The 14,514-nt window shown below is 41.3% G+C and overlaps 1 protein-coding gene across 1 annotated transcript in view; it reads right to left on the bottom strand.

Annotated features, from left to right (window-relative positions):
• Positions 1-2,113: 2,113 nt before the first annotated feature.
• Positions 2,114-14,514, bottom strand: part of akt1 (v-akt murine thymoma viral oncogene homolog 1) — a 29,399-nt gene continuing 16,998 nt past the window's right edge. Inside the window, exons 4-14 of the mRNA XM_077538553.1 lie at positions 13,693-13,804; positions 13,327-13,453; positions 11,943-12,074; positions 11,760-11,825; positions 11,325-11,393; positions 11,073-11,198; positions 10,270-10,398; positions 6,186-6,400; positions 5,625-5,712; positions 5,444-5,546; positions 2,114-5,000 (exon numbers count right to left, since the gene is read on the bottom strand). Of these exons, the coding sequence (XP_077394679.1) occupies positions 4,921-5,000; positions 5,444-5,546; positions 5,625-5,712; positions 6,186-6,400; positions 10,270-10,398; positions 11,073-11,198; positions 11,325-11,393; positions 11,760-11,825; positions 11,943-12,074; positions 13,327-13,453; positions 13,693-13,804 (1,247 nt within the window). The 3' untranslated portion in view covers positions 2,114-4,920. The remainder of the gene's footprint in view (positions 5,001-5,443; positions 5,547-5,624; positions 5,713-6,185; positions 6,401-10,269; positions 10,399-11,072; positions 11,199-11,324; positions 11,394-11,759; positions 11,826-11,942; positions 12,075-13,326; positions 13,454-13,692; positions 13,805-14,514) is intronic.

Genomic DNA, 14,514 nt, shown 5'->3' on the forward strand with positions numbered 1-14,514 from the left:
CTCCGCCTCCCGACAACATGACGTCACTTGACAAGTACTGTCAAACCCGTCCCAAATGGACGAGGGCTCCCCCTGTTGCAAAATTCTCACATTAAAAAGAACTTGTCAAATTTAGGACAATTTGAATTTATTTGACTTTGATGCGGACAAAAAAATTACACGTAAAAACAAACAAACAAACAAACAAACAAATACATTATTAAATAAATAGTTGACGTTTCATAGTGAAATTCAGCTATTGATGTGTAATAAAATTAAAAATAAAGAAAGACACAAAAAATATGCCTTTTAATGTCGCCACTTTCAGGCGTACGTTTGAATAAATTGTTGCCCAAAACGTGAGCATTGTCATTTTGTTGAACATCTTCGTCTACGGTTTTGCCCAGTTTGACGGAAGCCTAGAGATTGTTTGGTGGATAAATGATGTACACTCGTCATGTTTTTATTTGTGCTTAAATTTTAGATTTGGGTATTTAAAAAAAAAAAAAAAAAGATAATTTGTGTTGTTGAATAACTATTCATTTACCCTATGTCCGAAAAGTAACATTGACAAAATGGCCACTAGATGGCGCCTGCCTATGCTGTTTCCATGTTGGCCAATAATTATAATAATAATAGAAAAAAATCAAAATTAAAGTAAATACGATTGGTATTTGATGAATTGATTAATCAATGTATACTGTTACATGCTGAAAGTTTATCTGTAGTACTCTGTAGAAAGTAATCAATAAAGCAGCTGTTGTGTACTGAAAGGTTTGGATCTGGATCCCAGATGCAGACACAAATAAGATTTTCTCCATTTATTCACATCGAGAGGCAAAAACTCAAGAGACGTTGTGGCCAGACATTTGAGTACCAGGACTGACATGGAATTCTCTGATTGGCTGTTAACCCAGTAATTACAGATAGTTCCGGACATAAAAATTTCTAACATCACAAAGTCCAGACATCATATAGCCAAACTAGTTGAAACTGGATAGAGTTACATCAATACCAAGACAGACACGTAACGGGTCGTGAACTCAAACTTAACCCAGACATGACAGCAGCGATATCATCCACAATCACTTAAAAGATCAAACATCTCTTCAATTACCTCAAATTGAAATTGACATTGTAACTACTAATCTATGTAGTTCAGCACCTTTAAATGTACATTTTGTCACTGGAGAAAGAAAGTGAGTCAATATGTCAAACTTGTTCATTATTTGCTTCTGATTCATGTGTCAACATTCGTGTGAGAGTACTTGCAATAAATGAGATCCTTTTGGGAAATGTGTGATTTGTTGAAAAGGCATTCATCCATTTTTAATAATTTTTTTTTCAGTTTAATTTGACTTTCACTCTTGAAAAGTGTCAAATAGCCAGTTTAATCCAATCAGTCAAATCATTTTCGTGTAGGAGGCACAGCCAGTTGTTTTGGGCCATACAGCTGGAGGCAGGTGAGGCCTGGTTGTCAGGTGAGGCGGGCCACACTGGCCTAAAGCTTGTCGTGCTGGCGTCGTGCAAGACGGACCAGACCGCGAGGCCTGGCTGTCAACATCTGTTCCAGAGACTGCACCATCTGGCTGAGGCGCTGAGGGAGAGCTTGGACCCGAGTGCGGCCGTAGAGTTGGAGAACACGGCCAAGACGCAGCCAGAACCTTGGTGAGCATATTTTGTCTCACTACGTCAGCAATGTTTGTCTGTAGCCCAAGATCACAGTGGACTCTACCATACATAAACAACATGCTCAAATTGAAGATTTTTTGCTTGTTGACATTCAAGGTAACAGTGTTGGCTATTGAAGTCAATTAAAAGTGAAGTCAAACCAAAAACATATTGACGATAACATGTTCTTCCACTAGTGTAAACACAGTAGTCTGACTAATATTGAGTTTGTTGAATACAAACTGTTTTTATTCATCTCTAGGGTGGCCCGTGGCCATTTTTTTTCATTAGGCAATCAACTCATTTGGCACCTCTAATTAAATCTAGTACACAATCTGATCAACAATTCTGCATTTCCATACAGAATAAAGCAAATACTTTTATTATAAAAACTATTTGTATAAAAAAAAAAAAAGACTTGACAGCTCATTAGAAATAGCATTTAAAAAGAAAAGTCTACACATTGAATTAAGACCTTTTATTCCATCAGTTTGAAAGAAACCATTAAAAACAGTGTACAAAGTTTATATTATTTGTTTACTAAAGCTGGTGTCCTCAGTCTTGCGGATATGGTAGGGCGGGTACAAAAAGTTGCAATAAAAAAAAATAAATAAAATATAACACGAATTTCCCTATTTTCAGAAGGGGACGCAGCAAGAGGGGTGTGTGCATAGGAATAAGTAACAATCAGATTTAACAAAAAAAAAAAAAAGTTTTTTGGAAGTGAAAACAAAAACCGTTACATTCAGTAAGGCATAATGCACTTTTGAGAAATGATTATCTGTCATCTTAACCACATTGAAAACCTCTAATCACACATTGAATACATAAGTTGGATCTCAAACATCGCAATTTAGCGTCAACCACATTTCTTCCACATTTGAATATTACATAAGAAGCTAATTATGTCTTTCCCAACCACTAACACCAAAATCCAGATACAATCAACGTGGAACAGCAAGGTGCATTCCATTGGCACGTAAAACTTGATATTTAAATGCTGGTCTCATAAATAAGAAGTAGGGGAGGGGACACAAATTCCCATAAGACACAAATGAAAGATTATTCTTGATGTGTTCCCCCCCCCCCCCCGAAGCCCACTTTGTGTTACTACAGAAATGTATCGTGTTAGTGACCTCACTGAGGCTGCAGAGGAAGCACTGGATGGGAAACACCCAATACTCTACTAGGAGGAAAAACTCTACAGGAGAGAGAAGTTCTGAGGGTCAGCGAGGGCCCAACTGATGCGGATCAGAGGGAAACCCGGAGGTGTTCGCTGCGCAGCATTGAGATTTGAGAAAGGAAGGCAACGAGGAGGAAACAATTTCATTTCATCCTGACAGGAAACACTTTGTACTAAGAGGTGGACTTCAACTCACTCAGTGCCAAAGACGTTTACATGTCTTTGAGAATCCAAACGTTCAGTGCCAAAGACGTCTTTTTTACGTCTATTTATTTTCTACAGGCAGGGATGTTGGCGGGTCAGATACTGAGAAACTTCCAAGTTAGAAAAATGGTAATGAGACAGCGATGCACCATTTTAGATTTGAGATCAACCCTGTTTGTGACTGCACACAAGGTCAGAGGACATCATGGCGGCATTCGCCCACACAAGTTGAAGCATTTTTACACTCGAACAGATAACGTATATATCTATCAATTTCACCAAGTATGTGTTGTGGTCGTTAGCAGAAGTGTGCTTGTCATAAATGTGATGAAGTACAACTGACGTGGAAGATGGACACAGAATAATACGAGTCCGTGATGGACGTGCAATCTGGTGAGTTGGCATCGTTCACCGCACTTGTTGTATATGGCTGAACACGCAATTATTTCGCAATCAAAAGCCATTCCTAAATGTTGATGTCGTTGGTTTATCGAATAAAACCAGTTTAGATGCTAAAGGTGTCGGAATAAATGAAAGAATATCCGCATGAATGTCACTGTTCTGCTTCATGTTTTGTTTCAGTTTTTTAAACTGCCACGTTCTGCTGATTAGTAAATAATGTAAAAAGACGTGAATCATTGAGTCTATTGTTTCATTTGGTGTATATCTAATGATATAACACATTCTGTGGGTCTTGCAAAATAAGTCAAAATTCTCAAAAACAGTGGTTCTTCACCTGGGTTCGATCAAACCTCCATGGTTCGGCAAAGGTCAAGACGGGCCCGACTCAAATGACTCTTAATGATTGATACTTGACCATCACTGACTGCAGGTGATCACTCTACATTACTTGGCCTATCTGTGCTGCAGGGAATTTGGTGCACACAGTCGACTTGAGGCTGTCGTGATGGTACGTCGTGGTTTCTTTATTATTGTAATCGCTTCATACTATGTCGAGCAAAAAAAAACAAAAAACAAAATGGTCGGACAAATATGTGCGGTATGAATTCACATGCATAACGGAACGTTTGGTGTTCCACAGGGTTTAGTTCTGGGGGCTTTGCTGTTTTCATTGTATCTGGGTTCCATCTTAAAAAAAAAACAAAAAAAAACTGCGGTGGTTGTTCTTAAGTGCTCTATAAATATACAGCTGAGTTGAGTGACTGCATGATTTGCAAAGCCAAGTTGAGCAATTCTAGTCCAGCACAACTAGCTGGGGTTCAGTACCCTCAAGTATCTGGCACTCTTGTGGTTGTCTTCTGAAAATGGCTGGCAGTGAATGAGTTAACAGTACCCAAAACTTTGCAATATCATCAGACTTTTACTCTAATAATTTATCAGACTCAATAGAGGGTGTTTAAAAACAAAAGATGCATGCAAGAAATATCACCTTTATTCAAATGTTACATTCAGTTTTTAAGCCCCCCCCCCCTTTAAAATATTGAAGATTTGGTATGGATTTGCAGAGGAGAGAAGCAACGCACACACCTGATTACCAACAGAAATTTGGTCCACTGTATTTGTGATCTCCACTTGAAATGGTTGATTTGGGGTTAATCAGGTTTGTTGTAAGTTTCTTGAAACTTAAGGCAGTGGCCTAATTTTTGCAACATGGTTGCGGCTGTGTGCCTGCTTGCTAAATATCCAGGAAATGACAACTAGTGTTAACTCTCAAACCGAGTTTTGGGAGGCGGGCGGAGCTCCGTTTGTGTTGCCTTGCGCTTGGCTCCTTCCTTTTGAGAACGCAACTTGGGGGATAACACGGTAAAGTTGACGTGACGACCAACAGGCGGGCCCCAGTCTTTTTGGAGGATGCAGTCGTCTTAAAGGGGAATTTATGGAGGGGGGGGGGGGGGGGGGATTGAGGAATGTGCAAGTGTCGCTCAGGCCACCCCGCTGGCCGAGTAGGAGAACTGGGGGAAGTGGGGTCTCCGCTCACTGTCGAAAGACTCCATGCTGTCGTCTGGGGGTGCACGAAAAACAGACACTTCTCGTAAATAATGTAAACTTGTTAAGATAGCGACCAAGCCCCAAATAGTGAAAATCCACAACTAACTGAAACCCACCATGAAAGGTCTCTAAACATCTATTAATGCCACAAGAGGCGGGCAAAGTACTATTTCTGCCAAAATGGAACTCCTCAACTCAAGTCAGGTCAACAACTCAAATTCACATCATGAATTCAAAGGACAATCTGAAAGCTCTCCACTAGAGGGCAGACTGGTCTCAAGGGAGAGGTCTTACACAGCCACAATAGTTTCTTCATTAATGAGAGACTTAGTGGGAAAGGGATGAAGAAAATTATACCTCAAGTTGGAACAATGTGAAATTCCATTAAAAACAAAAAACAAAAATCACTGCCTGTCATGTTGAACATAAGAACAACATTCAAATACTTGGCCTTACCTTGTCCAGGTGGCGTAATGGTGATGGTTTGTGCAGTGAACTCCTCATCAAAATATCTCGTGTCCGTCTCTGAGGTAACTTGGGGCTTGAATGGCGGGACCAGCTGTTTTCAGGTAGATTGTCAAGAGCAACATGTCAGTGAGGACTCGCAGCAAGTACAGCAAGTGTCTGTCAAACGTACTTTTTTCTCGTAAACGTCTTGCCATTCAATCCCGGCAAAGAACTTGTGCTGCATGATTTCCTTGGCATCATCAGGACCACCACCTAGCCTGGATGCATAACAAGGTCAGAAGTAAACAGTGTGTTTCAAAAGTCTACACACCCCTTTCAAATGAAAATTTATTATAAATGAGACCAGACCACAATAAATCATTTCAATACTTTTCCAATTCAAGAATTTTTTTGTTACTCAGTACCCAACATTAACAAGTGGACACGTTATTTTGATAGCATAAATGTCAAAACATTTCTTGGTAGCTCTTAAAGGGGAAGTCAAGTCAAAAATGTTCTTTACAATAATAAGATCTATGCACCATATAATGGCATTCAGATTCATACTGTGTTTTTGGAATATGAATTAATCAGCAAAATCCACCCATTTTTTAATCCATCTCAGGAGGTGTCACTTGCTGTCGACTGAAATTGACATCACGGTTGTTTAGGACTAACGACCAATCATGGCTCATCTTTGGAAAACAGATGCTCAATATACACATTAATTCGTTCCCATTTCGCATCTCACCTCTGCATGGGGTCCTTCTTGAGGAGTCCGGAGAGCAGCGAGCGCCCCTCTGGACCGAGCGTCCGTGGGAAGCGGATGTCTTCCATGAGGATGAGCTCAAACAGCTTCTCGTGATCCTGGTTGTAGAAAGGCAGCCTGCCGCACATCATCTCGTACATCACCACGCCAAGACCCCACCAGTCTACGGCACGGCCATAGTCGTTGTCCTCAAGCACCTTGGAGATTGTTGGAAAGGTTTGTTCAGCTCACAATGCTGCTCAGGGTTTTTACAGGTATCAGCAAGTCAAATTTTGAATGCAACTTAAAACAAATTTAATGCCCACGTATTACACTATATATATATATATATATATATATATATATATATATATAAAATGTTTTTGCAATACATGTATTAGTTTTGAAATATGTTAAAAATATGTGAACACTATGTTAAAACATCATACATTTTCTCTGGTGTTTACATTATTTTTTGTTGGGTTAGGTTCATTCTTTTCTTACAAACTTGTTTCATCAGTTGCTCAAATGCACGTTATCCACCCTAGTGGACATGTCATTAACTCCTTGAAAAATGTATGTTAAAAAACAAAACAAAAACAAAAAAAAACAGAAAAAGAGGGTGAGTATTTTTTTTTATGCCTAAAGAATAATAGAAGCAGCTGAAAAAAAAAATCCTGATGTAGGTTATCATGATTTGTGCATGAAAAGCTTCAATTTTTAATGCTTTTTAACGCCAAAAGGCCGTAACGTGATCAAAATCAATTTCAAGACTTTTAATGCCTTTTAATGGCCTGCAAAAACCCTGATACTGTACTGCAGGTTTGTTTGTGATTTTACTTTTCAGTGGAATAGAACTGTGACACACCCTACTGAGTATTGCCAAAGCATCACCCTTCAACAAGTCGCCAGATAAGGTAAACAAAATATTTGAGTTTTACTGGTGTGCCAAATGATGTGACTGACGAGTGCAAAAATCCAAGCGCAACTGTTCCTGCTTAATGTGCTCGCAAAATCACCTGCTCTCCCCACTGAGCTGTGGTTTGGAGGCAGGCTGGGGCCAACCCTGACTCACATCTCATATTAGGAGGGAGGATAGTGTTTCCCCTGGAGCTCTGCATATTTAATCACCCCAAGGGCCCTTACGCACATACACATCAACAAGCTGCTGAGGTGTGTGGGCCTCTAAAATAAACAAATATGAGGCAACAAACACAGATCGGCCCCCTGTACGCAAACTGGCGAATGTGAATAACGCTCGTCAAAAAAAGGGAAGTACCTTTGTCTCACAGGAAACAATTAACGAGACGGACTCTACTGGCGCTGTGCTCACTGAAGAGCGCGACCTGTTGCATGAATAATGTGCTGCTGAGCACAGTTGTTCCAAGGCCCCCGGGGACTTGTACTGGATTCTACCTCTCGAGACGGATGTTGAAGGTGAAACCAAGACAAAGAGAACAGTCTGTCCTCTTAAAGCTCAAGGAGCACGTCGGCGGCTAATTCACACCCAAGAATAGCAACTTCAGTTAAAGGATGTGGGTGGCTTAATAGAATTAGATACGGACACAACAGCGCGCGGGCCAGGAGTGTCCTGGAAAACAGATGATCGCATGTGTCCCTAAAAGGAACAAGACTGCGGCGGGCGTGCGCACATGTGTCGGCGAGCGCCGCGGAGGACGAGCGGTGCGAGCGAGGGGGGGAGTAACGTGAAGCCCGAGCGGGGCTTGGATTACTAGGCCGTCTCTATTTCCAGCTTTGCTGTCGTGTGATTCATACCGTGCGACAGCTGGGCCCGCAGCTGCCCCATATATGTAGAAGAGTGCCACAGCTGTGAAGCTGCCAGGAGCGCAGGAGCCAAGCTCATCCCTCATATACGTAACCAGGACTGCCTGCTCGGGCCCCTGACTCAGACGAACACGATTACGCCACCGATCAGCAGAGAAGGGTCGAAATAAAAGAAAACAAAAACAATATCGCAGCATTTAGGCCATTAAGCAGAAGTGGGGGATTAAACTCTGATTTAGGTCCACAACTTTAGGGTTTTGAGACTTGACTGGGTAAAACTTAAACCCACATACCAGGCGAGACTGACCATCAAACACATACCAAATCGTTGCAACAGGAAAACTGTGATTCCTACTTTCAATTAAAGTAAAATTCCAATTTTTATATGAATTTATGGGAACAAATTAAAAGGTTTGATTTATGGTTTTATGAAACTAAATCGGGCTATGAAAAGGAAAATTGATTAGATTAATTGATTGTTTTAGGCCAGTCTATTCTCAAATTAATCAATAATTATAATCACATTTAGATATATTTTTAACATAAAGTCCAAATGCTCAGAATTCCAGCTCCTTAACATTAAATATTCTCAGATTTCTGCAATCCTCCATGAAAGCGGACTGATTACGTATCTTTGTTTTGAACCAAAATAAAACAATTGATTTTAATTTTGAAAAAAAAAAAAGCTCAACATTATTGCCTATTTTCCTCATGTTACAGACCAAACCTGTACCGGAATCATAATTACTTTATGTTTGTGCATTGACTACTTGAAATAATGTTCTGTTTTGGGGAAGAAAAAAAAAAGAAAAAAAAAAGAAAAGGATGGAACTGATTAATTGATTAATCAGAAACATAACTGACAGATTAAATGATTACTGAAATAATAATTTACTGAAAAAAAAATGAGTTGGGTGAAATGAGTTGACAGACTATTGTCGATACTTTGCATTTTCGTGACTTTCTTAAGCCCTGCCTTATAGGGATTGAGGTGCCACCAGCTGCATTGGCATTTACTACATTTGAGTTTTGAAATTAGTTGTCTGTGGACAGATCGATTTAAAAAAACAAAAAAATAAAAATAGGGTTAGAAATAACTAAAATAAAATAGCCAATCTCACTTAAATCCGTTTTAGTTCGATCCACTATGGTGTATTGAAAAACTTTTAAGTGAGCAAGTGAATTTGTCCCTTTCAGGTCAGGAGCGCCCCTCCCCGATGTGAATGGAATATTCCCAGACGTTTTCAGCATTCCTGTGCAGCTCGCACAACAAGGTCATTGTTTACTGCAGAACAACCTGTAACACGGCCTGGGCTGCACTCCATAGAGACGCTTGCCAGCGACCCTCGTTGTCATGGAAACAGCCCCTGATGTCTCCCTGCACTCGGCTGGAGCTGTCATATGCAGAGCTTCTCTCGTGGAGATGCCAGCTGAGAGGAGCTCGGCGGGAACAGGTGAAGAAGCTCTGCAGGATTTTTTATTTTTTTTTTCTCCATGACTATCCAACAAGTTTGCGTAAAGGGAGTGATTACGGTTTAAGGTGGTAAGTTGTGACCAATATAAATAGGGATGTATATGTTCCAGTTTGGCAAGAAGAAGCGGGTACATCGAGTGTGGTTCCTCCCGGGTCACCCTGATGCCACACAACAGCTGTAGCCATTGCGGTCTTATTCCAGGGGCAGAAGCTCACGTTTCCTGAGGGGCTGCCGGCCAATGACGCCCTCCTCCTCTTCCTCCACCTCCACCCACCCCCTCCAGCAAGAAAATTCCAAATGGGGGCTAAAACCAACGATAAGGCAACTGAGTCAACATGCGCATGCTTCTCCCAAAGAAACATTTTTACACCAAAGGTCAAACGCTCGTGTTCTTCCTCTCACATAAACGCTAGCCACACTCACAATGCACTACTATCAAGTTACGCAGGCCTCACTGTGTGACACTTGTCATACCTGCACGCAATCGGGGGTAGCCACGCCCCTCCCCACGCAGCAAATATGAGAGCAGGCTGCCACGCTCATTAAAAGGACAGACTTCAGCTGGAGATTAGAAAGGCATTTCACAACAGCTGCCCTTTCTTCCACATGCTTCTTCTAACAACTGATGTCCGGCGACACGCTGCAAATTTGTTTCGGATCTACTCAGGTCGCACGTGACATGGTGGCGCACTCGGGATTACATGTAGTCCTCAATTTACAAACACAATGGTTTCCGAGAGGTTGTTTGTAAGTCGAATTGGTTTGTAAATCCAATCACATTAAATTTTGGTTAAAAATGAAATTTGATCGAATCAAAATTAGGCTACCTCAGGTGCAAGGTACTCCGGTGTTCCACAAAAAGTTTTCATGGTGGCACCATCTTTGATGCCCTCCTTACAGAGGCCAAAATCTGTTATCTTGATGTGTCCGTCTTTATCCAGCATCAGATTTTCCAACTGCAGGGAAAATGACAACAAAAATAAGTAATGTGCTTCATAAATTTCATGTGGACAGTGCAATGAGGACAGATATTGCAATTTTCTTTAAATCAAGCTTTAGTGCAATATTCACAATGTATTCATAACTCCATTTTGGCGACAAATATTTGGAATAATCTGGTTTTGCATTCAGCATTATGATAGCAACTGCATTCTTGATGGATCGAAATGTGTGATAAAATAAAACTAGTGAACACTCTTCAGCTAGTGAAGTGAATTGAGACAACATGGCCTTTCACTATCTGCACGTGCTAGTGCCTTCTCTTTTTCTTCATTTAAATCAGGCCGTTGTAGCTTACGTGTCCAGCAGTGCCGGCGAGTCAGCACATCTTCCAATCCTGCTACACTGGCATTTTCAATAGCAGCTTAGCAGACTGAGATACCGCCTCATAAACCCAAGGGAAACAGTCAGGAAATTGGGGGTGAGAGTTCTATGCTGACCGGGCTGGTCTATCAGCTGGAAGTGGCATAGCTACAGATGCGTGCTGCCAAACACTCAGAGCACTACAAAAACATCTCCCAAATCAATCTGTGATCAGTTGCTTCCTAAAATTGATCTCACACACACACACACACACAAAAAGACTTGAGCAGCAAGAATGGGAGAGGACAAGTATCAACGCCTACTGTACCTTCAGATCTCGGTAGACCACGTTTCTTTCAGCATGCAGGTAGTCAAGCGCGGAAACAATCTCTGCACCGTAGAACCGAGCGCGCTCCTCTGAGAATACCCGATCCCTTGAAAGGTGGAAGAAAAGCTGAGGGGAAATGAAAGAGAATGGCAGCAAGGAGACAGAAGGTTCTGTTATTCCAGGTAAAAATCACAGCAACTGGCGCACCAGTACATCCTAAATCAATACTGAAAATAATTTAAAATAGATTACCTCACCACCGTTGGCATATTCCATAACAAAGCAAAGGCGGTCGTGTGTTTGGAAAGAGTATTTCAGTCCCTGTAGAGAGAATTTTTTTTTTTTTTTACAATTTGCACCTGAGACAGCTGGATGTATAAGGTAACATTTTGCAGAACTGTCACACTTTAAAAAAAATGCCAATAATCTAAAGAAATGTGTTCACATTTCTCTACTTGTTACAAATTTCACTTGGAATTGTGTCCACTTTCCTTATTTCTGAAGGATCCTTTTCGCACAATCTGCCTCAGTTTTTTAGAAAGGGTTAACTGATAAAAGCTGTAAGCTAAGTGGCACTTCAAAACATTCCTCATTTCACTAAAAGGGTTATGCCAGACTAAATACAATTGACTAAGGTCTTAATAAAATAGAAGAAGTTTTGTTTCGCAATATGAAGGGGTTCCTTACTGTCAAGAAGGGGTGCTTTGAATTCTGGAGGACTCTGTTTTCTGTGAGTGTGTGCGCCACTTCATCCTGCAGGAAAAACAATCCACAAAGAGCATTTGTGCAACTCCCACAAAGGTTCGGTATCAAGTCATTGCCCCCCCCCAGTCTTTTCTCTACTTTGCTATCTCACTGGCGACCACTCACTTTCGCTACGATCACCTCCTTTTTTAGGATCTTCATAGCATAGTAGCGTCCCGTGGCCTTCTCCTTTACCAGGATAACTTTGCCAAAAGTGCCTTTTCCCAGGAGTTTGAGGTATTCAAAGTCGTGCATAGTCTGCAGAGCCAGAGGATAGAGAGTGGCATCTGATTACAAACAAACTCATACTCAAACTAGACAGGTCACACAATCCCACTCGCAACAAAGTGGCATTCATGGCACTATTTCAGCCGCCGTGCAATTCCCACTCTAATAGTTCAGCCTATATGCGGCGGTGTCTCAGTTAGCCTTTGACCCTAGTCTTTTAAAGAGAATGTTAGAAATGATTGCGTGAGGGACATCCAATCCGGTGGCCTTGGACCTTTATGTCAGCCTGGTGGTCATGCTATCTGGTGCTAAGCCACCAAGGCCTGATGTTGGGAGACTCAAAGAAGCTGACAAGTGCTGAAGGAGGGTTAGATGAAGTTGTGACAGTGGAGCAAGGTGCAATAAAGGAGAAGATCAATGGAATATCAACACGGAGACACACTTGAGGCATGATTTCCTAAGATCTCAAATCTATCAGTCTATCGTATATGCTTCTAGTGAGCAGGTGGTGCGGGACTTACTCACATGTGCATTTAAAACATCCTGTTTGTAGTATTTCACATATATTGTTCAATGTTCTACAATAAAACAAAACTGGAACACTGAAGGTGTATGCTGCTTGTTATGAAAACAAATTGTGATTGGCAATAATTGTTTAACATCGGGTGATCGGTGATTTAACTAGCCCTGATTGTCTGGGAATCGGACCTATCTGATCAACTCAACCTGTACAACACTTCATTTAAAACAGCTAACCTGAAAAAAAGGCTCTGGGAGAGGCCAACACCAGTATGCTGAAATGACTCAGATGTCAGGAAATGATGTGTTAAACAGAGTTTTGTCACAGATGTTATGGCATAAGTCCGCCTTGCTCCAAGTCAACCCTTAGATCATTCAGGAGCTCCAAAATTCATTGCTGACTTAAGAGATGATATGTCATGATAAGTTTTGGTTCTGGCAATTTCAGAAACGTTTACCCAAGCAGAAAACAACCATTCAACGTCTTGTTGTGGCTGTGCTAACTGTTTGCATCTTCCTTTCATGCGGGACATTTAAAGATCATACATAGATGGGAATTTACCTAAGGTTTGATAAATAAATCTATTGCATCTACTGTTCCCATAATGTACAACATGAAATGCACAGGAATTATGCCTGTTTAGCAGACGCAATGTTGGCACACACACAAACCTTTAGTGAAGTCCTGAATGGTTGAAGCCTAATAAGTTAATGGCCACTCGCATGTGTCATCATAAAAAGGCAGTGTGCAAATGAGACGTACCACTTTTTGTTTGGGTTTGGTCAGGTAGACCTCCATATCCATGGGGTCTGGAGAGGAGTCCATCATCTCCTCCTCTTGCTTCTGCAGCCCTTCTGCCACTGCTTGGATGGCTTTTGTCCATTCTTCCCTAAAGGCAGCAGAAAGAATATATAAATCAATTTACCAAACCAGCAGGCCAATCACATATTTTATCAACAGAAGGGAAATTTCAAGTGCAAGTGGTACTTGTGTGGGCACATAACTATGAATAAACACATATTTCAATGGTTCCAAGTAAAAAGAAAAACAACAGGGACATGTACCCTGCATGTACACAATTTGTCTTTTGCTTCTCTGTGGGCCGAGAATGGCATGCTTCTCACTTGCCTCTCCTCAGGGGTCTCAACGTGGAAGGTGCGCTCGATGACAGTGGTCCACTGCAGGCAGCGGATGATAAATGTGTTGGGCTTAGGTCGTTCTGTCTTCATCAGCTGGCATTCTGGCCATGAAATGAGACGGTAGTTGGAAAGGGGAGACGAAAAGAAGGGCCAGTGTTGGGGAGTAAAGGGATGAGAAAAACCCATAGTTGTAGCCATTTATCTTTATCGCCGCCAAAAAACGCACTGTTGTCTAATTTGGATCTTGAAAAGGAAAAAAAAACATGCAATACGTGATATGGGTGTTGAATAGTGCAATATCGATATTATTGTGCTATTTAACATACTATATACCTAAAGAAATGACATTTCTAATCTATCTATATTTTTATCTTGCCCCTGAGGATAAGTCGTAGCACCAGACAAATTATGAAAAAAAGTACAACTCATAGCCTGAAAAATACAGCAATCACTTTCTTTGCTGTAATTTATAAAAGTTTCAATAATCGAATAAGAGCATTCAGCGAGCAGAGATTTCCTTCTGATCCTCTTTTGAATTAACATCTGCTGCCAAATGAAAAAATGTCAGCATATGTGTTGTAATACGACACAAAATGCCCTCAATCTGATGGATGGAGGACGGCAGAGTGGACCACCACTGAGACCCAACATGGCTCTATCAGGGTTGGAACACAATCCAGCTGCCGCGCCCTCGTCAGCAGCGACACGCCACGTGTCCTCTGCGCCGTGGTCTCAGAAAACCAAAGCGACCGCTGATGGCGGCAGCGCCTCAGAGCAGATTAATAGAAGTCAGGCGGCTAATAGCTACAAT

Source organism: Festucalex cinctus, chromosome 12 (assembly GCF_051991245.1).
Source record: "Festucalex cinctus isolate MCC-2025b chromosome 12, RoL_Fcin_1.0, whole genome shotgun sequence".
NCBI lineage: Eukaryota > Metazoa > Chordata > Actinopteri > Syngnathiformes > Syngnathidae > Festucalex > Festucalex cinctus.